Consider the following 27,785-nt stretch of genomic DNA (forward strand, 5'->3'; position numbering starts at 1 on the left):
CTGGGCTGCGGGAGCTGCCCTCAGAAGTGGGAGGGCTGAGAGCCCAAGGGTGGCTGAACGGAGTGCTTGGGTTGGGACGTAGGGTTTGAGCCTGGAGGAAAGGAGGGGCAGTTCCCCTTGCTGCTCTGTAGGCAAACATCAGGGTCTTGATGGTGATACGAGCTTCGACTGGAAGCCAGTGGACTGTGCGGAAGAGCAGGGTGACATGGGAGAAGAGCAGGGTGACATGGTTGAACACCAGACATAAACAACACATTTGGTATGTTATCCCACAGCACTGTGTTGTGTGCAATAAATTCCCCTTGTACCTGCAGTGTTTATTTAAGAAAGCAGCTGATGGATCAGCAACCTCAGCTTTGGCTGCTTTGAGTTACCATGAACTGTATTTGCATTTTGGGGGGATATTGCCCTATCCTCTGTCTGTTATTTATGAATTAACATGTATTTAAATATTTATGTTTGGACAAACAAATTATCCTTTTTGTTTAACATCTTCCTTAATCCATTTGAGCAGACATAATTCATGTAGCCTAATAATGTTGAGATGAGTACCAAGGCTATGCAAATTGCAGTACCAAATCTTCTACCCATAGCTTGCAACTTAGTTGGTGCATTATTGATAGAATAAGGTCAGTGCAATAGAAAATATTATTATTTACAGCCTACATAGAGGCTTGTTTGTCCTGGTGATGCTACTTGGTGCCTGACTAGTGTTGATGGTGATGTGTGGATTGATCTTAAATAAACACTGCAGGCAACAGGGGCATTTCTGACATACAACACAGGCCTGCAGGATAACATACCAAATGTTTTGTTTATGTCTGTATCAATTTAAATAGACACACATAGAGCAATATCTGTCCAGTCATCTGCCCAAAGTGGTAATGAGGTGTATCTGAGGCTATAAGGGCATCCGGTAACTCCATGTGCCACGCTGCCTTCACTGAACAGCAGCCCTGTATCAGTCTGGGTTATGTACATAGCCAGAGCACTAAGAGGAAATTGGCAGTATAATGTGGGGTAACATAATCTTACTACTAAATATGTATTTTGAACAAAGTATATTGAATGAAATGGCTTTTCAATTAAATGGAATCTGTAATCTTAAAGTTTTGTTCAGGGTAGGGAGAGAATAGGAGTGTGAGAATTAGAAATTCAAGTAATCTAATCCTGAAACAAACGTTCAGTAAAGAAAATGGCTCTCACCTGGACCTTGATATGGATCAATGTTGTTTCGTTTACCTTGGAAACTCCCTGATGTGGTTTTCAGGAGAGCCCAAACTTTAGCTATGATTTTGAGTTAAATTTTGTCTTGATTGTGCCCCTACCAAACTCTACTTTCGTTGATCAGTCATTGAAAAAACATAGAAAATTAATTTCAACATCTTCTAAAGTCATCAGTAGCTAACCACATAGGCCAACTACTGAATATATGATGAAATACAGTATTATTGAACCCTTAGTGAACTCAGTACACTGTATCAACAAGAACCTGTGTACCTGTATTAGAAGAGAACATCCTCCTAAATGCATGTGTTTTCTAGGTATGCAGGTGACGCGCGCCCATGGGGTCTGATAAGAACACGTGATGGACACACACACAGCATGATGTCGGTTGCTGTCTTAGTTGGTGTCTCGCTGATGACTCTTATCTTAACTATGATCAAGGCCTTGGAGCGTTTCTTTTGCTATTTTAACATCTACTGGAGTTTTTGACAGTTGATAATCAGAGGGAATTTATGGACAAACTCATTGTATTGGTGCTGTAAGCATAAAAAACTGCTAGGTAAAACATAAATTGATGTTGTACTGTAATCAACATGAAATGCAATGATAAGAATGCTATAATGATTGTCAATTGTGCTGTAGTAGCAACAATAAGAGTGGTATACATTTTTTATTTTGCTTATTGCATTTCAGATTAGGTTTGAGGTGTCTCTTTACAATGGTATCTTCAGTGTTCGACTATGGTAGCCTGGTCCCATCTCTGTTTGTGCTCTTGCCAATGCCAACTTCACTGCTGTCATTATCAAGCCAACATTGGCATTGGCATGATAGCACAACCTGACTGGCACTGAGGCTTCAACTACGGGATATAACCTCAACAAAATATGTTGGATGAGTAGGCCTAATTTATTTTGTTTACAGACAACTGAATTGTACGAGGACAAAAGTGCCTTGCATATCTAATAGTTTGTCTAATAAGGAGTTCTCTGATGGTTCGGAATAATACAACAATTCAAAAAGAAATGTATGTCTGGGTCTCACCTCCTCATCGTTATGAGCCCGAACAGCCTTCAAAGAATGAACCATTAGATTAACCATTAGAGACAGACTAAACCAGGGCAATGCCTTACAGACAGTTCAGGTTTTTTCAGTGATTGTTTTAATTAAAAGTTTGAGTGAACGTCAGACATAGCCACGAGCCTCTAGTACCTCCAGAAGACCAACCATTCAGCTGGGCCAAGGTGAGTTACACAAACGTTTCACAAACAAAACAAATCAGTGAAAGAATGCGACCGAGGGATATTATGGAGTCACTTGGATCCTTATCTTCAAAGCTACATTCCTACAAGGCTCTCTATTACATGGTGTGGTGTCCTCAACTGTCATTGCGGCATGGATACATTCCACCAGTGATGTACCATAAGGTCTCATGGAGAGCTGCCAATCAATAGGCAGGTGAGTCACAGAACATCGCACCACAGATACTTCAGGCAATTTCTGAGTTTTGCTTTCTTAGCCCTCTCTGCCCAAAACAGTGAATGTGGTTTGCCTGCCAATGCTGCAATACAATAACACTATTAACTATCTCTGACACCACTGACGGGTGTAAAACCACATGAGGTCTGAAGATATGAGAAAATGTACAGTGTAAAGCAACAGGGACCTCTCTCCTTAAACTTAGCCAGTCTATTTTTGCTCTCTTACCAAATACTTATTGAATTATCATGTCTTTCATTGTTTTCCGTGACAAGGAGTTGGAATGATAGCACCGATCTGGGACCAGGCTATAGCTGTGAAGGAGAGAGACAGTGAATATGAATGACACAACATCGGAGATGTGAAGGGAAGGGAAAGGGGATACCTAGTCAGTTGTTTTAACTGAATGCATTCAACTGAAATGTGTCTTCTGCATTTAACCCTCTGAATCAGAGAGGTGCGGAGGGCTGCCTTAAACCACGTCATCGGCATCCGGGAAGCAGTTGTTGTTGGAGGTTAACTGCCTTGCTCAAGGGTAGAATGGCAGATTTTTTCCACCTTGCTGGCTTAAAGGAAAATATACTATGCGTTTGGCATCATAATGATGTGGCAAGTGACACCTTGCTTCTTGAATGTCCAATCTTGAAAACTTGACTGCTAACATGCAAAACATTTCGGGACTGTATCAACAGTATAACTCAAATCAAATCAAATTTTATTTGTCACACACACATGGTTAGCAGATGTTAATGCGAGTGTAGCGAAATGCTTGTGCTTCTGGTTCTGACAATGCAGTAATAACCAACAAGTAATCTAACTAACAATTCCAAAACTAATTTCTTATACACAGTGTAAGGGGAAAAGAATATGTACATAAAGATATATGAATGAGTGATGGTACAGAGCAGCATAGGCAGATACAGTAGATGGTATTGAGTACAGTATATACAGTGTCTTGCGAAAGTATTCGGCCCCCTTGAACTTTGCGACCTTTTGCAACATTTCAGGCTTCAAACAGAAAGATATAAAACTGTATTTTTTTGTGAAGAATCAACAAGTGGGACACAATCATGAAGTGGAACGACATTTATTGGATATTTCAAACTTTTTTAACAAATCAAAAACTGAAAAATTGGGCGTGCAAAATTATTCAGCCCCTTTACTTTCAGTGCAGCAAACTCTCTCCAGAAGTTCAGTGAGGATCTCTGAATGATCCAATGTTGACCCAAATGACTAATGATGATAAATACAATCCACCTGTGTGTAATCAAGTCGGCCTTGAGATAGAACCTGTTTTTCAGTCTCTCGGTCCCAGCTTTGATGCACTTGTACTGACCTCACCTTCTGGATGAAAGCGGGGTGAATAGGCAGTGGCTCGGGTGGGTGTTGTCCTTGATGATCTTTATGGCCTTCCTGTAACATCTGGTGGTGTAGGTGTCCTGGAGGGCAGGTAGTTTGCCCCCGGTGATGCGTTGTGCAGACCTCACTACCCTCTGGAGAGCCTTACGGTTGTGGGCGGAGCAGTTGCCGTACCAGGCAGTGATACAGCCCGCCAGGATGCTCTCGATTGTGCATCTGTAGAAGTTTGTGAGTGCTTTTGGTGACAACCCGAATTTCTTCAGCCTCCTGAGGTTGAAGAGGCGCTGCTGCGCCTTCTTCACGATGCGAGTGTGAGTGGACCAATTCAGTTTGGCTGCGATGTGGCTGCCGAGGAACTTAAAACTTACTACCCTCTCCACTACTGTTCCATCGATGTGGATAGGGGGGTGTTCCCTCTGCTGTTTCCTGAAGTCCACAAACCTCTCCTTAGTTTTGTTGACGTTGAGTGTGAGGTTATTTTCCTGACACCACACTCCGAGGGCCCTCACCTCCTCCCTGTAGGCCGTCTCGTCGTTGTTGGTAATCAAGCCTACCACTGTTGTGTCGTCCGCAAACTTGATGATTGAGTTGGAGGCGTGCGTGGCCGCGCAGTCGTGGGTGAACAAGGAGTACATGAGAGGGCTCAGAACGCACCCTCGTGGGGCCACAGTGTTGAGGATCAGCGGGGTGGAGATGTTGTTGCCTACCCTCACCACCTGGGGGCGGCCCGTCAGGAAGTCCAGTACCCAGTTGCACAGGGCGGGGTCGAGACCCAGGGTCTCGAGCTTGATGACGAGCTTGGAGGGTACTATGGTGTTAAATGCCGAGCTGTAGTCGATGAACAGCATTCTCACATAGGTATTCCTCTTGTCCAGATGGGTTAGGGCAGTGTGCAGTGTGGTTGAGATTGCATCGCCTGTGGACCTATTTGGGCGGTAAGCAAATTGGAGTGGGTCTAGGGTGTCAGGTAGGGTGGAGGTGATATGGTCCTTGACTAGTCTCTCAAAGCACTTCATGATGACGGAAGTGAGTGCTACGGGGCGGTAGTCATTTAGCTCAGTTACCTTAGCTTTCTTGGGAACAGGAACAATGGTGGCCCTCTTGAAGCATGTGGGAACAGCAGACTGGTATAGGGATTGATTGAATATGTCCGTAAACACACCAGCCAGCTGGTCTGTGCATGCTCTGAGGGCGCGGCTGGGGATGCCGTCTGGGCCTGCAGCCTTGCGAGGGTTAACACGTTTAAATGTTTTACTCACCTCGGCTGCAGTGTATAGTTTTGGAGTGGGTTTTTCCTTTAAGTCGGGGATTTAAAGCATAAGAAGATGTATAATCCACCCATTCTGCATTATAGCATTGCTATACCATAGTAATAGAAACCAAGCAAAACATAACAGGAACATCAGTAAAAGTTCCATTAAGGCCCAAGCCCAGTGATTGTTTACCTTTGTCTCCAAAAGCTCCTCATCACTCATGCCATCTCTACTGTGAAAACAAATCAAATGTGATTTATGTGATACATGGTGATGCAGCAGTCTGAGTGACATACTGGCTCGGAGTGAAGCCTCCCTTGGCTCACATAACAGAGAATACATCCTTTGCCAGGTGATTAATAACTGGATGTCACTAATAACCCATACAGCTGGGAGGTTTACCAAGAATTATCAGAGTCTCTCACATTTCCAGTTTGCTCCTTTGTTCGTGCACCTTGGTTGATGCTTAGAGACATATAGTATGCATATAGTATGCATTCATGAGATAGGTGATAGCATAGAGGAATGAGAGACAGACAGCTATCTCTGCGTGACACTGACCCACACTCACTCATAGTAGGGCCTGACACTCTTGATAGCCTGCTGACAGAGAGCACTGATCTACACCAGAGATACACTTCATCATACCTCACTGACGTGAAATACTTCGCAATGGCTAGTCATGTGATAACTCACTTTTAAGATGTCACAGACTGACGCAAAACCCCTGTCGGAGTCATAAGGTTTCCTGCATCGTGATATGTGGACCAAAAAAACTCAGGTAACGCTGAGGGATGGAGAGATAGGCTTCTGAGAAGTTTGGAGATTATTGGAGTTTTTGCACATAGAAGAAGCACGCTTTTATGAATTGGAATGTTTATGCAGTAGTGTTTTGGTTTATTTTGTTGACCCCTACCCTGGTCATCCTGTGACATTCAGGCCCTGAAGACATTGTGGTTCAAAGCTCAGCCAGTAGGGTATTAAAGTGGACAGGCTCATAGAGAACAGAAGCCAACCAAAACTAGCTATAAATCAGGCCCCGAGTCTTCACAGCTAATGTTTAAAAATCGACTATTCCCAACACTTTACTGTATTAGCTGCTTTTGAAATTGCTGTACTAGCTTTGAAAAATCTTTATTAGCAATGCAATGTGATCTGTTCTATATGTACTAGCTCCCTAACTGCACTACAAACTGCACTAGCTTTGAAATGGTATTTGCTCAAAGAACATGCAGTGGTATTAAGCAGGGTATTCCAAACTCGGTCCTGGGGAACCCACTAGGTGCACATTTGAATTTTTGCCCTAGCACTACACAGCTGATTGAAATTATCTAAGCTTGATGATGAATTGGCTGTTTGTATCAGTTTTTTAGTGCTTGAGCAAAACTCACAACGTGTGCCCAAGGGGGGCCCAGGACCAAGTTTGGGATACCCTGGTCTAATGTACTTAAGTAAAAAATACTTTAAAGTACTACTTAAGTTGTTTTTTTGGGGGTATCTGCACATTACTATTTATATTTTTAACAACTTTTACTTTTACTTCACTTCCTAAAGTTCCTAAAGAGAATAATGTACTTTTTACTGCATATATTTTCCCTGACATCCAAAAGTACTTGAATGCTTAGCAGGACAGGAAAACGGTCCGATTCACACACTTATCAAGACAACATTTCTGGTATTCCCTACTGCATATGATCTGACTGACTCACTGAACACAAATGCTTTGTTTGTAAATTATGTCTGGGTGTTAGAGTGTGCCCCTGGCTATCCAAGAAAATGGTGCCATCTGGTTTACTTAATGTAAGGAATTTGAAATGATTTATACATTTATTTTTGATACTTAAGTAGATTTTAAACCAAATACCTACTCAATAAGTTTTGTACTGGGTGACTTTCACTTTTACTATTTTCTATTCTCTTAATTTTCGATTAAGATATCTTTACTTTTACTCAAGTATGACAATTGCATACTTTTTCCACCACTGTGATCATGGCAGGACTAGTTGATTCACGTTGCTTAACCCACCCTGTGAATGGAAAGAGGGAGGAAAGCATTCCTGTATTATTGATGTAAGATTAAGAATTTCTCCTGACCTATGTAAAGCTGGTATATATGAGATGTGCGGTGCGAGCTTATGTACAAAAGCTTAAATGTCATAAATGTTTAAAAAAATTGGCCACACGTCAAGCGTTTACAAATGGAATATTATTGTTGAAGAGTCTGAGGATGCAAGGTATTCCAATTGTGATGGGAATCAGGTTCCGGAGTTTCCTGAGTGCCATGTTAGGGTGAAGGAGGTCAAAGTAGGAAGGATCAGGGCTGTCGAGACGGTCTCCTATGCAGAGACAGTGAAAATGGTCTAATCAGCTAGTTGAGATGATGAAGCTATGGCAGTGGATGCCCAACAGTCTGTGGATGTCAGTCAGTTGAGAGATCCTGAAAGATTAATTGCTGAAGAAGGTTCATTTTGTTGTGTTTATTGCGCAGGTGATTCATTGTACAGGACAAGCTAACAAAATCATTATGAAAGTGGCCAAAAGGTTCTTGGATATCCAGGATTTCAAGGCTGAAAACATTGCAGGGAATACTGTCGGAAGATGCTTTCCTCTCAAGCCCCCAGAGCCTGTAGCGATCTGAGTACATTTATGAAGGGAAGGAGTACATATACTTGTGTTTAGCTAGTTTTTTTATAATACAACCTAGTTAGTTCATAGCTCATACAAGTTTATTGTGTATTGTCTAGATACTGCTGGTTATGTAAGGTTATCATTTGATAATGCTAGCGAGGCAGGTTAGCTAGCTATAGGCTAGTTAACGTTAGCTAGTTATGGCCTACAAGTCGAGTTTGAAAGTTAGTTTGTAGCTCATACAAGTGTGTTCTGTATTGTCTAGGGCAAAACTAAATAATGGATGCAGCGATGGTGGTAGCTAACACATGTCTCAGTAATACAGTGAACTAGGACTGGAGCAACAAACCATAGCGGCATTACCGGCCTGAATCTAATACAATCTGGTGCTACAGGCATTCTGTACAAAAGTTAACTTCCTGGTCTTAATTTAAGGTTAGGGTTATGCATAAGGTTAGCAGTGTGGTTAGGGTTAGGTTTAAAATCACATTCAAAGAAGTGTAATTGTAGAAATAGGCGGCGTTTATAACTTTGTGCCTGTGGTAACTAGTGACGACCTAGATTTAGCTTGACCCAAGTTACTGCCCTGGTGACACAGGCGGCTTCATCAACAATGGTAATGTGCGTTATGTGAAAATGTGTCTAAAAAGATATTCGGTTTGATAAACTAGTTGGTTAATTACCCAGCCAAGCAGATACAAGGAGAAGTAATTTTGGTTGTGAAGTGCAAAAAAAGCTTTGACCTTTCTTTATAACAAAATGCAATTTACCACTTGTGCATCTATTGAATAACCCTGTCACGGGCCCTCCCAATCAACAACACCTCATAAGATGAGGAAGTACATTGTTTAAGAGGATTGCCTGTTGCAGCAATGTCCAGTTTAAAGCCGAACATGTAACATAGAGAAGACCAGCAGGGGGACCTTCAGCATCATGAAGACATGCCCTAGCTGTGCGCATTCCAATAAATGGAACAGGAATGACACTTGAAACAGGTTGGTGACATTTGACCTGGTCAAAGGTCAAAACAGTTTAGAGTTTTTCCCCAATTCCCCTTCATAACTTAACCTGGTGGAACCAGCCTGCTCACTGTGTTTACCATTGTATTTCACTTCACAAACCATTAAATCTGAAGTGAAATAGAAAGGTGAATACAGCAGTCAGGTTGGTTCCACCATGCTAATCATAACCACCATTGATAATGTAATCAGTGCTTTGTGTGTGTGTGTTTGTGTATGGCCGACCAGTATCTTTGATGAGGGGCCAGGAGCTGATCTACGCTGCCATGCCCATCAATGGGGTGCTGACAAAAAACCTTACCTCCAGCCTCACCTCTTGCCTGCTCAACAATGTTTGTTGATGAGGAGACCATAATTAGATAGGTTGAGTTTGACCTGTTCAAACTTTAACATAGTATACACTCCGTGGCCAGTATACCTTGTTCATAAGAATGGATTGCTCCTACAGACAGTGAGTCACGGGGCCGTGGCTTGCTATATAAAGCAGGCCGACAGGCATCGAGGCATTCAGTTACTGTTCGATTGAATGTTAGAATGGGCAAAACGAGTGACCTAAGGGACTTCGAGCATGGTGTGATAGTCAGTGCCAGGAGTGCCAGATCCAGTATCTCAGAAACGTCCTCCCTCCTGGGCTTTACACATACAACAGTGCCTAGGGTTTACTGAGAATGGTGTGACAAACAAAAAACATCCAGTCAGCGGCAGTCCTGTGGGCGGCCGAAGGAGATTGGCAATTAAGGTCAAAGGAGAACGGCAAGAATCGTGCAATCTAACAGGCGGGCCACAAATGGACAAATAATTGCACAGTACAACAGTGGTGTGCAGAATGGCATCTTGGAACACTCAACTAGTCGATCCTTGTCACTAGTGGGCTGTTGCAGCAGACGACCACTCAGGGTTCCACTCCTATCAGCTAAAGACAAGAAGAAGCGGCTCCAGTGGGCCGTCACCAACACTGGAACATGACAGCGTGTTCAGTTTACTTGCGTGTCCTGCACAGTCCCCAGACCTCAACCCAATAGAGCATCTTTGGAAAGATATAGAACTGGCTGTTCGCAGCATGAACGTACGCCCGTCCAATCTGCAGAAACTGTGTGATGCCATAGCATTAGTATGGACTAACATCCCTGTGGAACGTTTCCAACAGCTTGTAGAATGCTCTGAAGAATTCAGGTTGTTCTGGAGGCAATGGGGTTCCGACACAGTACTACATAGATGGGTGTAATTAATAAACTGGTCAGTGAGTGTGTTTGTCAGATATCAAGAGGCTCTATGGAGCAAGCACTTGGAGACTTGCAAGATGATGTGATAGAGTCCTGACCGACAGACAGGCTTGATACTGATGTCACTGAATGGACAGAGACCTGGCACTCAGCATTAACATTTTACTAGACAACTTTAACTTGTATTGTCGTTTTGTATTATTTAATTGAATGGTATGAGTCATTATGGGGAGGGAGAACCCGTATGTATTCTGCATCAGGATCAGGAAATTCCTGTTGTGTACGGGACACCACACAGGAAGTTATGACCGCTCTGACATGTTTGCCAAGGTAGCCCTATTACCACCAGACAAAATCCCTGAGAAAGACATTGCACATTGCTATATTAGCAGAACACTGCTTATATGGTATTATGTAAACAGTTGTTTGTTGTACGTGGACCTGTTACTAAATTTGAACGTTATCAAAACACTTAGTGTAGAATATCTACATAAATTCAGCAATTGCATTCATCTCATATTACTCTGTAGGCTATTGACCTATTCAACACTTCCTCCGGCATCTCCTCATACATCTATCTGCCTGTAGTTATTGAACTCAGCCTGCAAGCAGTTTGTTTGTTGTGATTGAGTGGGGTAACCAGCTGCAGGCAAGGTTTTGACAGATGGGTGTGGCAAGGACACACACAAGAAACACCCACATCAAAACACACCCCCAAGCCAACTCACATTTGGCTTCTGTTATGGCCTCCAGCATTTCTTGAGGAGCAAGCCAAAAAACAAGGCCAATTCAGTGAGTGTAGTTCCCCTTTAACTACAACAATGAATATAATTAAACACAAAGATAATTTCAGTCAAAGATGTTGCAACTGCAGCTTCCTATTTCATGTGTATAAAAGTAGGGCCAAATTCACTCTTTGTTTTAAGTGAGATGTGAGAAATTGGTGTCTTGATTCCTGGAACAGAGTGCATTTGGTCCTACATTCAAAATCAGTCCCATTCCTTATCTCACTTATATCAAATAGTGAATGTGGCCTTACTTTTGTACACATAAATACTGTATGTAGCTGCAGTTGCAACGTATTTGACTCAAAGTAACTTTGTGTTTCTGCATATTATTATTTTTTTTATGTGTTGATTTCTGGAACAGAGTGAATTTGGTCCTACTTCTCAAACCAGTCTCATTCCTTATATCTCATTTAGAACAACTGCAGCTACATACAGTATTTATGTGTACAAAAGTAAGGCCACATTCACTATTTTATATTAGTGAGATAAGGAATGGGACTGATTTTGAATGAAGGACCAAATGCACTCTGTTCCAGGAATCAAGACACCAATTTCTCACATCTCACTTAAAACAAAGAGTGAATTTGGCCCTACTTTTAATACACATGAAATAGGAAGCTGCAGTTGCAACATCTTTGAGTCAAACTAACTTTGCATTTATGCATGTTCATTTTGTAGTTAATATTCAACTACTAAAGACCTAGAGACACACCACTTAGTGTTGAATGCTGCAATATCAATAATTATCAATACAACTTTACTATAAGTTATATGTTTAGTAGTTAGATATTAACTACAAAAATGAATATGCATAAACACAAAGTTAGTTTGAGTCAAATATGTTGCAACTGCAGCAATCCATTTCATGTCTACAAGATTCGGGCCAAATTAAGACCGTTATTTAATCCAATCATGAGTTGTAGTCATTGTGGCTTTTAAAGTCAACATTCCAAATTCACTCTGTTACAGGAATCGAGGGAAACTCCTGGAACAGAGTGAATTTGGTCCTACTTTTCAAACCAGCCCATTCCTTACATCTCACTTAGAACAAAGGGTGAATTCTGCCCTACTTTTGCATACATTAAATGGGTAGTTGCAACATCTTTGACTCAAACTAACTCAAAGTTTGTGTTTATGCATATACATTTGTGTAGTTAGTAATGACTGTGACTACCTGTGTGTTTGAGGAAAAATGGGTGTTATAACTGGAAAGAGATAAAGGCCGTTACTTTATTTTCACCCACTGGAGTCAATAAGATAAATATTAGATGGGTTCTCTTTGTTTGTTGTTCTCTATAGAGACCGAACACACTCTTTCTTTTTTTAAACCTTTATTTAACTAGGTAAGTCAGTTAAGAAAAATTACTATTTTCAATGACGGCCTAGGTTAACTTCCTTGTTCAGGGGCAGAATGACAGATTTGTACCTTGTAGGCTTGATCTTGCAACCTTGCGGTTACTGGTCCAACGCTCTAACCACTAGGCTACCTGCCGCCCCCTCACCTTAAGACATTCAGCTGATGCAGAAAGTGACTGAACATGCTTAACTGGCGAGGTGCTTTTCACATCAGGCTAGTTGCACAATCACAGAGAATGTGACATTTTTATCACCTGGCTGTCTGCCTGTTATGCTATTTGCAGAAGATGGGGGATGAGTGAATTGCTGCCACTCCCCCAGGACTGTGTAGGTATTGCTCCTGTTAGATCAGCAGACGATAAATGGCTATTAAGCACTGTCATATTACACGTCTGCATTCTTCTACAACAGACAGGATCCAAATCACTTGGGCTACTCTCCTGTACGTTCATCTGTCTTTTCCCAGGATCGGTTGGTGGATGGGCTAACCACTGCTTACCAAGACTATAAACCTCTATTTTCTTTCTGTTATCTTCATGCTTTTGATCTTATACACATGTACAATAAAAATACAATACAAATGGCCAATGTTAGGCACAATTTCCACAGATTTGGTTACTGATAAGGTACATTCTCACTCTTGCTTAGACAGGTAGAATAATGTGACATATTTGTCAATGACGTTCCCCAATAATTGGCCTCATTCTAAGTAATGAATAGTAGCAGTGGTTGTGTGATTCCACAGAAGGGGTTAGCATGTCCTCAAAGTTTCTCTGGTGTCACTCCTGTATAATAGGTGGTTGCTCATGAGAAAGTGACACACAAGTCAGTTAACTTGATGGTCATGCGATTTGCTGACCTTTCGGAATCAAGAGCTTTAGTGATGAGTCACGAGTGTCAACGTTGTCTTTTAGCTCCTTTTTAGAACTCTGTTTTGCTAGTCTGGTCTCAGATCTGTATGTGCTTTCGCCAACCATTCTGACTATCATTGCGTGTGAAGTTGGCTAATGCACAAACAGATCTAGGAACAGGCTACTGTTTCCCCTCTTGTCATTTAGAATTGTTGTGAAAGGTCTTAATGACATAAGGTCTTGACATGAAAGATCTGAATAAAAACACATTGTGCCTGTAGACAAAGGCCAGTCTAAGAATCTGGAATTAAATGATGGGCACAATCACTAGAAATAAAGTTCTGAGAATGTGAGTGCCAATATCAATGTTTAGACAAGGTCCCGTGGCGAGGGTGTGTCACATACAATACTGTACAGTAATTATCTACATGTGAACTGTCTCATCACAAGCCTCACTGTAAGTGGATCACTCTTTCATACACAGCGCTGCTCTCTAGTGGCCACCTTTAAAAAGCAGTAGAACACACTGGCATCATCATGATCAGAGGATTTGAATTCATAAAAATACACGGACCAAAAATATAAACGCAACATGCAACAATTTCAAAGATTTACTGAGTTACAGATCATATAAATAAATCAATTAGGCCCGAATCTATTAATTTTGCCTGACTGGGAATACAAATATCCATCTGTTGGTCACAGATACCTTAAAAAAAGGTAGGGGAATGTGTCAGCATCTGGTGTGAACATCATTTGCCTCATGCAGCGTGACACATCTCCTTCGTATAGAGTTGGTCAGGTTGTCGATTGTGGCCTGTGAAATGTTGCCCCACTCTTCTTTAATGGCTGTGCGAAGTTTCTTGATTTTGACGGGAACTTGGAACATGCTGTTGAACACATCGCTCCAGAGCAACCCAAACAGGCTCAATGGGTGACATATCTGGTGAGTATGCAGGCCAGGGAAGAACTGGGACATTTTCAGCTTCCAGGAATTGTGTACAGATTCTTGTGACATGGGGCCATGCATTATCATGCTGAAACATGAGGTGATGGATGAATGGCATGACAATGGGCCTCAGGGTCTTGTCACGGTATCTCTGTGCATTCAAATTGCCATCTATAAAATTCTATTGTGTTCATTGTCCATAGCTTATGCCTGCCCATACCATAACCTCACTGCCACCATGGGGCAGTGTTCAGAACGTTGACATCAGCAAATCGCTCGCCCACATGACACCATACTCGCGGTCTGCCGACTGCCCGGTACAGTTGAAACTGGGATTCATCCGTGAAGAGCACACTTCTCCAGGGTGCCAGTGGCTGTTGAAGCTGAGCATTTGCCCACTGAAGTCAGTTACAACGTGAAGCTGCAGTAGGTCAAGGCCCTGGTGAGGATGACGAGAATGCAGATGAGCTTCCCTGAGATAGAATATCTGCACAAACTGTCAAAAACTTAGGTTGTGCAAACCCACAGTTTCATCAGCTGTCTGGATGGCTGGTCTCATATGATCCCGCAAGTGAAGAAGCCAGATTGGGAGGTCCTGGGCTGGCGCGGTTACACGTGGTCTGCAGTTGTGAGGCTGGTTGGATCTCCTGCCAAATTCTCTAAAACGACATTGGAGACATCTTATGGTAGAGAAATGGCAACAGCTCTGGTGGACATTCATGCAGTCAGCATGCCAATTGCGCACTCCCTCAAAACTTGAGACATCTGTGGCTTTGTGTTGTGTGACAGAACTGCACATTTTAGTGGCCTTTTATTGATCCCAGCACAAGGTGCACCTCTGTAATGTTCATGCTGTTTATTTAGCTTCTTGATATGCCATACCTGTCAGGTGATTTAATTATCTTGGCAAAGGAGAAAGGCTCATTAACAGGGATGTACTTAAATTTCTGCACAAAAAAAATACATTTTGTTTTTGCGTATGGACAAATTCCAGGATCTTTTATTTCAGCTCATGAAAAATGAGACTTTACATGTTGCGTTCAAATTTTTGTTCAGTGTATATTAAAATGACAAGAGAGAAAAATATCCCATCAACTCTAAAGCTGATATAATAGGAACATTCAATTTGTACATTTACAGTAATGTAATACAGTAAACAATAGCAATATTCAACAGATATAGAATATGCTACTTTGTAGAATATGGTACCAATGTTTTCAATACACACATGTCCTGTGTACTTATATTACCTGTGGTCTCACAGCCTGTTGGATCATCACTACTTAAATATGGTCAATTCAAAATCACATAGCAACTGGTTCTCTATAATCAATGAATATGAAATAAAGGCAACATCTGCTCCATATTAAAGTAAAAGAGAATCAAACAAGTCACTTGTGTAAGGACAGTTTGTGGTATAAAGCACTGAGTTCGGTCCTGAGTTTGCTGAAGGACGGCCGGTTCCTGGAGTCATACTGCCAGCAGCGACACATAACAGCATACACATCTGGAGGACAGGAGTTTGGGGCTAGCATCCGGTATCCTAGGAGACGGGACAGGACAGCATGATTGGACATCAGGTTGGCTTCACCTGGGGTTCATCCAGAGGGGTGTAATGTTTTGGACGCCTGTATAGAGCTGACCTAACTCCATATTCTACCCAGAGTCATGTCTGTTCTATACACTTCTATAATGTTGCATCTCTACTCCTAAACTAGCTACACGGACTGTCTGAGTTAACCTTGTATCCTTATAGACCTTTTTACTTTTGCACGGTCTATGCACACTCACAGAGTCCTGCACACTCACAGAGTCCTGCACACTCACTCCAACTGCTCACTCACAGAGTCCTACACACTCACAGAGTCCTGCACACTCACAGAGTCCTGCACACTCACAGAGTCCTACACACTCACAGAGTCCTGCACACTCACAGAGTCCTACACACTCACAGAGTCCTACACACTCACAGAGTCCTACACACTCACAGAGTCCTGCACACTCACAGAGTCCTACACACTCACAGAGTCCTACACACTCACTCCAACTGCTCACTCACGCATAATATGCACATACATTTATACTGACTCGATACACAAGCTGCTGCTACTCTGTTTCTTATATCCTGGTGCCTTGTCACCTTACCCCTATACATATCTACCTCCATCACTCCAGTATCCCTGCACATTGTAAACATGGTATTGGAATTGACCCTGTATATAATATGCTTACGTACTTAGTGTTCCTCATATTTCTCGTGTTTTTTTTGTCCAGTATTACATTGCATTGTTGAGATTTGAGTTTGCAAGAAAGGCATTTCACTGCACTTGTTCATGTGACATTAAACTCGAAACTCCTACAAAGCAAATTCTGACTCGTGTTAGAAATCTCAATGACTCGCTGTACCTTTCTCCACCTCGTCCCGTGTCTGCTGGTTGGTCATGCTAGTGTAGGGGGTGACTCCCCTGGAGAATATCTCCCATAGGAGAACTCCAAAACTCCACACGTCACTCTCCGTGGTGTACCTCCCTGAAACACAGGCAGGGGGCAGCATTGAGACAGCTATTACATTTGATGATGATCCTATTCAACTGTACTACAGCACACTATTCCACAATCACAGCCTGAGAAAAGTAGTGATAGAGTTTTGAAAATGAAGCTTCCTCTAAGCCCCAAAAGGTATGTTCTGACTTTTTTATGACAGAACTCTTCTATGTTTCGCCAGCACTCCAACCCCAGTTCAGCGTGTGTCTGTTAGAGATGACATTTCAGAGAAATACAAAAGCAGTACACTGATCACAGGGTACGGAATGATGTCTGGGTTGACAGGTTGTTGCTGTGTTTAGTGAGTTCTCTAGCCTTGGGATATGCAGATAGAGATTTATGAATAAAGAGAGGAGGGGAGAGAGGGATGGTTGTGAGTGTTGTGGCCGCGGGGCAGAGCCAGGTACCATAGTTGAGTGCTTCGGGGGCCGTCCATTTGACAGGGATCTGTTTGAGGCCCCCCGCGGCAGAGTAGACCCCGTCCTGCTGCTCGCGAGACATCCCAAAGTCACTGATCTTCACCCTGCTCTGTTCTCCCACCAGACAGTTACGGGCAGCCAGGTCCCTGCACACAGAGACAGACAGAGAGAGACCGAGACAGAGAGAGAGACCGAGACAGAGAGAGAGACCGACACAGAGAAAGAGACCGAGACAGAGAGAGAGACCGAGACAGAGAGAGAGCCAGAGAGAGAGAGACAGAGAGAGAGAGAGCCAGAGAGAGAGACAGAGAGAGAGAAAGCCAGAGAGAGAGAAAGCCAGAGAGAGAGAGAGCCAGAGAGAGAGAGAGCGCCAGAGAGAGAGAGCGCGCCAGAGAGAGAGAGCGCCAGAGAGAGAGAGCGCCAGAGAGAGAGAGAGCGCCAGAGAGAGAGAGAGCGCCAGAGAGAGAGAGAGCGCGAGAGAGAGAGCGAGAGCCAGAGAGAGAGAACGCCAGAGAGAGAGCGAGGCAGAGAGAGCGAGGCAGAGAGAGCGTCAGAGAGAGAGCGAGACAGAGAGAGAGAAAGAGAGCGAGAGCCAGTGAGAGAGCCAGAGAGAGAGAGCCAGAGAGAGAGCCAGTGAGAGAGCCAGAGAGAGAGCCAGAGAGAGCCAGAGAGAGAGCCAGTGAGAGAGCCAGTGAGAGAGCCAGTGAGAGAGCCAGTGAGAGGGCCAGTGAGAGGGCCAGTGAGAGGGCCAGTGAGAGAGCCAGAGAGAGAGCCAGAGAGAGAGCCAGAGAGAGAGCCAGTGAGAGAGCCAGTGAGAGGGCCAGTGAGAGGGCCAGTGAGAGAGCCAGTGAGAGAGCCAGAGAGAGAGCCAGAGAGAGAGCCAGAGAGAGAGCGAGACAGAGAGAGAGACAGAGAGAGAGAGAAAGAGAGTGAGAGCCAGAGCGAGTGAAGGAAGCAAATGACAGACGATAAATAAGTGAGAGAAAATCAGCCACTCTTGTCATCTGTGGGCTCCATGATGCAGGGTGTAGTAGTGAGCGGAGGAAGTTTGACATGCAGTGTTAGGAGGAGTGTTAGAGGGTAACGGGGGCTGGAGCATCCAGCCTGGATGTGTTCCTGCTGGGTTAATTATCCAGCACTCCTCTGATGAGCCAGGGCTCTGAGCCCTACGTCCTCTGCTCCTCTACTACCTCCTCAGAGACACAGCAGCTTAACACTCCTAGGGTCATTCCTACGCTATAGGCTCCAGTAACCCCTACACACTGGGTTAACTTCACTGTCCCAAAAACCTCAATCTGTTTCATCATCTAGAATAAGTTGTGCAATCAAAGGAAATGTAATCTTGTCATATTGTATGTCAGCCTTCATACAGCTCCATATCTGGGAAGACTAGATCCATCTCCCTAGCCTCTCACCGGTGGATGCATTTCTTGCTCTCCAGATACTCCATGCCAGATGCCACATTCTCTGCCATTTTCACCAGCATATTTGACTTCAGGTTGTGACCTTCACAGCGCAGGAAGGACAGAAAGTCTCCCCCTGGCAGAACACACACACTTTATTAGTCCATTGTAATGATAGAATGTACTGTAGCTGTGGTTAGAGTGTAAAGGCCCTCGACAGATTGGCTCACCCTGTACCAGCTCCATAATGATATAGATGGGTTGTTTCTGTGTGCAGACACCAATCAGCTTCACTATGTTCGGATGGTCATACTGCTTCAGGATCCTGCACAGCAGAGATAGAGAGAGAGAGACAGCAAGGTCAATGTGAATGAGAGAGACTGAGAACGAGAACGAGAGAGGGAGAGAAACAGACTGACCTGGCCTCCATAAGGAACCTGTTCTTGTGTTCTGGGGCCAGGTTCTCTTTGCAGGCTTTCACAGCTACAGGGGTGTTATCAGAAAGCAGACGGCCACTGTACACCTCTCCAAAGTTACCCTGGACAACAGACACACATCAGGCTTCATTCTGAATCTTGGCCAAAACAAAAACAGAATGCCAACCTGACAATCAGAGCCTCTCATAACTCCAAACAGACATTCCACAGGTGGTTAGCTCACCCGGCCAATGCTCTGCCCCAGGATGACATCATCGTGTTCCAGAAACCACTTGTCCTGGAGGGAGAGAGATAGAGAGGAACCAATCAGAGACACTGGTGCTGCTGTTCCTTCTGAATGGGTAGAGCATTTCGGACAAACTTCTAAAACTGCATTGTGTAAAATAATGTGTGTGTGTGTGTGTAGAATGGAGACCTTGTAGTGTGTGAAAAACACTGGAGCCCTTTTGATGGGCAGCATGGTGGTAGTACAGTATGTATGCAGCTCTAGACTCTAGAGAACATGTGAGTGTAATATGTATAGCACTCTGCAGGAGGGTGGAGAGCAAGTATGAGTATGTGGATCTTGGGAGCTCATTAAAATCTGATGGATCCTAACGCTGAGACAGCTGCTACACACAGAGTGGTGAGCAGAGCAGGGGTGTTCCGAGCCCATTCGCTCCCAACATGCTCAGGAGAGGTGTAATAGAAGCTTGCGCGCATGCAGGCACACACACAGTGTTTTGCACACACTACAAAGTCGCTACTCCACACACACACAACATAGGCCTACATATATACATACAAGAACACCCCCTGACTCACACATCTCCCTCCTCCCACAGACGAAGTTAAACCCACAGGTCCACCCAACACCAGCACACAGGAACGGAGACACAGGCCCAATAACAACACTTTTCTAGGCCCCAGACTTAATTGATGGCCGCATCGTTATTGTCAACCTGTTGGAAGCATTAACCAACAGCCACATGTCCGACAGCACAGAATGAGAGCTGAGGGTTTTTACTGTGGACAGATTTAGAACACCATCTGAGATAAAATTGTACGTAATTCATCTGTAAAAGTAGAACTCCCTGATAAATGAAAGGTACAATAAAAATAAAGGAGTCCATTATGTAATTACAGAACTACTAGAGAAAGATAACTCAACATGTGGGAGTGTAATGTAATCCTTGTTTAGTTAAGTGAAACTAATAACGTTAATATTTAAGAAATACTTAGTCAAATAAAGCATTGGGGAACCTTGAATTAAACACAATAAAACAAAACAATGGACTTTTCAACAAAGGTAAAACAATATCGACAACAGATTACAGTTGACCTGTGTGTGTGTGTGTGTGTGTGTGTGTGTGTGTGTGTGTGTGTGTGTGTGTGTGTGTGTGTGTGTGTGTGTGTGTGTGTGTGTGTGTGTGTGTGTGTGTGTGTGTGTGTGTGTGTGTAGCAGGTGCGTTACCTTTAGGACAGGTCTCTTCAGGACAATGTCGGACCTCTTGGTGACATGTTGGTGTGAGGAGACCAGGTGGTTCATCAGCATGGGAACGGTGTGGAATCCCTCTCCATCCAGGCGGTACATATTCTAAACACACACACTTTATAACCATACAAACTGTACAGACATGATCATATTCTAAACACACACACTTTATAACTATACAAACTGTACAGACATGATCATACAAACTGTACAGACATGATCATATTGTAAATACACACACACTTTATAACCATACAAACTGTACAGACATGATCATATTCTAAACACACACACTTTATAACTATACAAACTGTACAGACATGATCATATTGTATATACACACACTTTATAACCATACAAACTGTACAGACATGATCATATTGTAAATACACACACACACACACTTTATAACTATGCAAACTGTATAGACATGATCATATTCTAAACACACACACTTTATAACTATACAAACATGATCGCACGCACGCACACTCACTCACTCACTCACTCACTCACTCACTCACTCACTCACTCACTCACTCACGTCTGTGCTCTGGATAAGGAAGTGCCTGCAAGAGCCAGCCCAGTGGACAGAGAGGACATACTCCTGTTTGCCCTGACTCTGTCTGACCAGGAAGTCTCCATCACACCTCAGCAGCTCCTGGACTTCCAGCCTGGGGATGACTCCGTGGTACCAGTTCTGCTGCTCCAGGGGGCGCTCTACCTCTGGGACTGGGGACAGGGCAGGGGGCACCTGGAGGGGGTTCACACAGCAAGGTCAATGAGGGGCCAGCTAAGGAGGGACCTGGGCTTGGAGCGCCCACTGTGAGACTCATTCATAAACAATAGATTGATTTCAATGGGAGATTAGTGTGGTTTGAGATGCATGAGTCTCACACATGTATCTCTAGATGAGATTCAGCACAGGGGAACAAACACTACTAAAGTACATCCAGTGGTGTAGTGGAGGGTAAACAAGACAACACAGTTTACACACCTTTTGCGGAATAAATGCATTGAAAGAATAGGAAGGATTACGTTTTTCACCACAACCGGCGATCAGAGTTTACCCACCAACTTTGTTACCACTACATCACAGAAGAATACATAGACAGGGTAACAATACACTGCTAAGTAGACTAGATACAAGGAAGATACAGCTACCAACAGCATTGATCAGGAGATACAAAACACATTGCTCAAAAACAATACAAAGTATATCTAAAGACCACACACATGGATACCTAGTGATTCTTTTTTTTACTACAGACAACATGGCGCCAATTCAAAAAGATCCTACTGTTCAGATGACAAGATAAGGCATACTACAACATTGTAAACAAACATATCTAGAGATAAGATAGATAAAGAGGAAAGACAGATGAGAAACAAGGCGTTTTACTACTGGAGTCCTACTCTGAACAGTTTGGCTTACAGAGAAAACACGGCCAATTGCTGTTTGGCAAGGGAACTGTTTGACTGTCTGACTTGAGTTGTTTGAATAGACAGAGACAGATAAATCAAAGGCAGCAGGTGAGTGAAAACAGAACAGGTCCATCTGTGACAGGGGTGATCACAATGATGCCTCACAGACAATGAATGACCATAGTTGACCGTGTAGGAACATAACAGATTGTGTATGCTGCATCAGTGGTATGACCACAACTCTGTGTAGTATGTATGACCATAGTTGACCGTGTAGGAACATAACAGATTGTGTATGCTGCATCAGTGGTATGACCACAACTCTGTGTAGTATGTATGACCATAGTTGACCGTGTAGGAACATAACAGATTGTGTATGCTGCATCAGTGGTATGACCACAACTCTGTGTAGTATGTATGACCATAGTTGACCGTGTAGGAACATAACAGATGACCATAGTTGACCGTGTAGGAACATAACAGATTGTATGCTGCATCAGTGGTATGCTGCATCAGTGGTTATGACCACAACTCTGTGTATGCTGCATCATTGGTATATGTATGACCATAGTTGAATGTGTAGGAACATAACAGATTGTGTATGCTGCATAGTTGTATGACCATACGTGTAGGAACATAACAGATTGTGTGTAGGAACATAACAGATTGTGTATGCTGCATCAGTGGTATGACCACAACTCTGTGTAGTATGTATGACCATAGTTGACCGTGTAGGAACATAACAGATTGTGTATGCTGCATCAGTGGTATGACCACAACTCTGTGTAGTATGTATGACCATAGTTGACCGTGTAGGAACATAACAGATTGTGTATGCTGCATCAGTGGTATGACCACAACTCTGTGTAGTATGTATGACCACAGCTGACTATTTATGAACACTGTATGTTACATCACTGACCGTGTATTTGGGTTTGAACAGGCCACCAAGGTGGCTTATGATGCTGTCCACACTGAGGTTTCTGAGGCCGTCCTTCTCCTGAAACAACACAGAGCACAACCATCATCAACCTCCCTTTTAGGAATGCTCATCACCACCAGTACCTGTGTTTATAATAACAACATGTAACAGCACTCAGAAACACAACATAATCCACAGATGAGAGAATATCATAATATCACAAAACATTACAAAAATGATGAGTAGAGAATATCAAAGAAGAAAATACTTGTTTGCTTTAGGGCGGATCTGGATAAAACAGCACAATGAGTGAAGGAATGCACTCGAGTCAACACCATGACAGACAGCAAAGTATGCAAAGCACCAAGATCCTCAATCATGCCTCTGTTTCAATAGAGAGGGTTGTGTCTGAACGAGACACGAGTATAGGTTGTCCTCAGTACAGAACAGACTGGTTGAGTCAGTCGGTAGTTCAGATGCCTTCTAGTTAAACTGTAAGGTTACATAAGGGTAATTCTAAGGTTGCAGAATGACGTTGGAATTGTTTAATTTAAAAGTATGCCAAACAAAAACCACTGATTGCAAAGTTAAACAAGTCATACAACTCTATGCACAAGCAGTACTTCTAAACATTTCCACGGAATTTTACAAAAACACATTTACTGGAAGAACAGTGCAGATGTAAAGTTTGTTAAATGGCTGCAATCCCACTACCGGGATCGATATGACAACTACCAGTGAAGATAGAGGGCGCCAAATTCAAACCACAGAAATCTTATAATTACAATTCCTAAAACATACATGTGTCTCATATCATTTTAAAGGTAATCTTGTTGTTAATCCCACCAAAGTGTCCGATTTCAAATAGGCTTTTCAGCGAAAGCACTACAAACGATTATGTTAGGTCTCCAACAAACCACAATAAGCACAGCCATTTTCCAGCGAAATATAGCATTCACAAAAAAGCAGAAATAAAGATAAAATGAATCACTAACCTTGAATTATCTTCATCAGATGACACTCATAGAACTTCATGTTACACAATGTATGCATGTTTTGTTTGATAAAGTTCATATTTATATAAAACATCTGAGTTTACATTTGCTTATTAGATTCACTAGTTCCAAAAACATCAAGTGATTTTGCATAGCCACATTGTTTCAACAGAAATACTCATCATAAATGTAGATGATAATACAAGTTATACACATGGAATTATAGATATACCTCTCCTTAATGCAACCGCTGTGTCAGATTTCAAAAAAAGTTTATGGAAAAAGCAACACATGCAATAATCTGAGACGGCGCTCAGAACAGAAGCCAAATTAGCCGCCATGTTGGAGTCAACAGAAACCAGAAAATACATAATAAATGTTTCCTTACCTTTGATGAACTTCATCAGAATGCAGTCCTAGGAATCCCAGGTCCACAATAAATGCTTGATTTGTTCGAAAATGTCCGTTATTTATGTCCAATTAGCTACTTTGGTTAGCGCGTTTGGTAAACAATTCCAAAGTCACAAAGCGAGTCCACTATAACGTGACGAAATGTCCAAAAGTTCCGTAACAGTCACTAGAAACATGTCACACGATGTACTGAATCAATCTTTAGAATGTTGTTTTCATATATCTTGAATAACGTTCCAAACGGGATTTAGAATGACTTCAGATGACCGGTGGAACGCAGGTCCTTCCCCTGTGAACGCGCATAGTGAATGCATGGTCAACTCATGGCAGTGGTGACTATTTCCTGTGTCATTCGACCCCCCTTTACATTAGAGTCATCAGGCAAAGTTCTATTGACTGTTGACATGTAGTGGAAGGCGTAGAAAGTGAAAACTCATCCATATCTCGCTGTAATTTCAATGAGAGCTTGGTTGAAAATCTGCCACCCCAGAAAGAAAAAAAACAGGAAGTGGAATTTCTCAGGTTTTTGCCTGCTATATGAGTTATGTTATACTCACAGACAAAATTGAAACAATTTTAGAATCTTCAGAGTGTTTTCTATCCAATATTAATAATAATATGCAAATATTAGCAACTATGACTGAGGAGCAGGCCGTTGAATATGGGCACCTCTGTGCATCTTTCATCCAATCTCAATACTCAATACTGCCAATGCAGCCATAAGAAGTTAACAGAATGACTGTAAAATCTCCTTCAGTTTTTTTATGTGACCACATTTTCCAAAAACTCTTAAATATCTACTACAAATTAAGATTCAAAGATGTCTGCAGAAAGATTGGGGTGTCAGCTATATTTTGGATGTTGAACGACAACAAGTGAAGTGGATTACCACCCGGTAACAGAGTGATGGTAACATAATGGCATCATGGGTGCTGAACTCTACTATACAGAAATGCATAATCATGAATGGCATTCTCTTCATGGTGATGTATCCTGAATAGGTACACAAAGGTAGAAATATGTTACATCCTCCGCATGTTTGGGTATTATTCTACATTATTCTAATGAGCACCGCCCCAAAACAAGATGAAATTTGGTTGGTCCGGACCACACCAAAAATGTACCAATCATAGACGTCTATGTTTCACAAGTTTGTACATCACAGATTAGCACAGTAGAGTTCAGTACAGCACAGTAGAGTTCAGTACAGTGAAGTATAGTATAGTACTATACAATAAAGTATACTGTACTCTACTCTATGGTGCTCTTGGGTTGTGCCGTGGCGGAGATCTTTGTGGGCTATACACGGCCTTGTCTCAGGATGGTAAGTTGGTGGTTGAAGATATCCCTCTAGTGGTGTGGGGGCTGTGCTTTGGCAAATTGGGGTTATATCCTTCCTGTTTGGCCCTGTCCGGGGGTGTCATCGGATGGGGCCACAGTGTCTCCTGACCCCTCCTGACTCAGCCTCCAGTATTTATGCTGCAGTAGTTTATGTGTCGGGGGGCTAGGGTCAGTTTGTTATATCTGGAGTAATTCTCCTGTCCTATCCGGTGTCCCGTGTGAATTTAAGTATGCTCTCTCTAATTCTCTCTTTCTTTCTCTCTCTCGGAGGACCTGAGCCCTCGGACCATGCCTCAGGACAACCTGGCATGATGACTCTGGAATTAAAATAGATTATTGGGGGGTTTGTATTATTTGATTTACACAACATGCCTACCACTTTGAAGATGCAACATCTTTTTTATTATTGTGAAACAAAAAAGAAATAAGACAAAAAAATAGAAAACTTGAAGGTGCATAACTATTCACCCCCCTAAAGTCAATACTTTGTAGAGACACCTTTTGCAGCAACTACAGCTGCAAGTCTCTTGGGATATGTCTCTATAGGCTTGGCACATCGAGCCACTGAGATTTTTGCCCATTCTTCAAGGCAAAACTGCTCCAGCTCCTTCAAGTTGGATGGGTTCCTGCTGGTTTCCAGCAATCTTTAAGTCATACCACAGATTCTCAATTGGATTGAGTTCTGGACTTGACTAGGCCATTCCAAGACATTTAAATGTTTTCCTTAAACTACTCAACTGTTGCTCTGTGGAGTGTACGGCTTAAAGAGGTCCTATGGACAGATACTACAATCTCCACTGTGGAGCTTTGCAGCTCCTTCAGGGTTATCTTTGGTCTCTTTGTTGCCTCTCTGATTAATGCCCTCCTTGCCTGGTCCGTGAGTTTTGGTGGGCGGCCCTCTCTTGGCAGGTTTGATGTGGTGACATATTCTTTCCATTTTTTATTAATGGATTTAATGGTGCTCCGTGGGATGTTAAAAGTTTCTGATATTTTTTTATAACCCAACCCTGATCTGTACTTCTCCACAACTCTGTCCCTGACCCGTTTGGAGAGCTCCTTGATCTTCATGGTCCCGCTTGCTTGTTGGTGCCCCTTGCTTAGTGGTGTTGCAGACTCTGGGGCCTTTCAGAACAGGTGTATATATACACTGACATCATGTGACAGATCAGGTGACACACACAGGTGGACTTTATTTAATGAATTACGTGACTTCTGAAGGTAATTAGTTGCACCAGATCTTATTTAGGGGCTTCATAGCAAAGGGGTGAATACATATGCACGCACCACTTTGTTTTTTATTTTTTAGAATTTTTTGAAACAGGTAATTTTTTAAATTTCACTTCACTTCATCGATCTGGATTATTTTCTGCATGTTCATTACATGAAATCCAAATAAAAATAAATTTAAATTACAGGCTGTAATGCAACAAAATAGGAAAAATGCCAAGGGGTTAATGCTTTTGCAAGGTACTGTAATGAATGAGTAGAACCTGAACTCTGAACACACAATGGAAGACTAGAAACGAAAAAGAGCCAATAACGTCATGTTTTACAACATCTTACACAATGAGTGCAATCACAGGTCAGGTTCCCATACGAGACAAGACAATGAAACAGACACAAGGGACAGAGATCATCTCAACCACAGGAAGCATGGTATCTATTTCAGATGAGAGGCGGGGATCAGATATGCAGAGGGTGTGTGTGTGTGTGTCTGAGAGAGAGAGAGAGAGAGGGAGAGAGAGGGAGAGAGAGAGACCTACACTAGAGGTGATGGAGGACAGGGAGATACGGTCCTCTTCCAGCCCCAAGGCAGGAGGGGGTTCACTGGATCCCAGCCATTCCAGCTTCCCCTTCAGCAGCAACCTCTGTGCCTCCAGCCTGGTTCTAGCTCCCAGGGACAGCATCACCTGCTGTCGGCTCTCCTCCAGCGCATGTCTCTTACTGAACTGGTAAACCCTGCAGAGAGAGAGAAGCAGCCTGTCAGCTCATCAATTAAAGCATTGTGATGATACTGTTGGAACAATGTGTTTCCATTACAACATATAGCAACAATTCCATTGACTGTCGCCTCACTGTCAATATATTTACAGCATAACTGACATGCCCAATGGTTTTACACAAGAATGCTGGTTCACTGGCCAATCTCCTACACCTTAGCCATATCACTTCAGCAGGGCACTCACCAACAGTATAGTTTAATTGAGATATTCTATATGGGAGAAGTAGGGTTAAAGATGCCGTAAGTCATGTCAGAAGATAGCAGATGTATTACTCAACAACAG

At 42.8% G+C, this 27,785-nt stretch overlaps 1 protein-coding gene across 3 annotated transcripts in view; it reads right to left on the reverse strand.

The window, feature by feature from the left end:
* Positions 1–12,287: 12,287 nt before the first annotated feature.
* The window catches only part of LOC135558640 (tyrosine-protein kinase Fes/Fps-like), a 29,495-nt gene continuing 13,997 nt past the window's right edge, over positions 12,288–27,785 (reverse strand). For all 3 annotated transcript variants that reach the window (XM_064992613.1, XM_064992622.1, XM_064992603.1), the window contains exons 9-19: positions 27,264–27,459; positions 22,754–22,831; positions 20,951–21,160; positions 20,386–20,508; positions 19,156–19,209; positions 18,915–19,033; positions 18,726–18,820; positions 18,508–18,631; positions 17,081–17,238; positions 16,536–16,658; positions 12,288–15,672 (exon numbers count right to left, since the gene is read on the reverse strand). In XM_064992613.1, the coding sequence (XP_064848685.1) occupies positions 15,521–15,672; positions 16,536–16,658; positions 17,081–17,238; positions 18,508–18,631; positions 18,726–18,820; positions 18,915–19,033; positions 19,156–19,209; positions 20,386–20,508; positions 20,951–21,160; positions 22,754–22,831; positions 27,264–27,459 (1,432 nt within the window). In that variant the 3' untranslated portion in view covers positions 12,288–15,520. The remainder of the gene's footprint in view (positions 15,673–16,535; positions 16,659–17,080; positions 17,239–18,507; positions 18,632–18,725; positions 18,821–18,914; positions 19,034–19,155; positions 19,210–20,385; positions 20,509–20,950; positions 21,161–22,753; positions 22,832–27,263; positions 27,460–27,785) is intronic.

Source organism: Oncorhynchus masou, chromosome 2, assembly GCF_036934945.1.
Source record: "Oncorhynchus masou masou isolate Uvic2021 chromosome 2, UVic_Omas_1.1, whole genome shotgun sequence".
Taxonomy (NCBI): domain Eukaryota; kingdom Metazoa; phylum Chordata; class Actinopteri; order Salmoniformes; family Salmonidae; genus Oncorhynchus; species Oncorhynchus masou.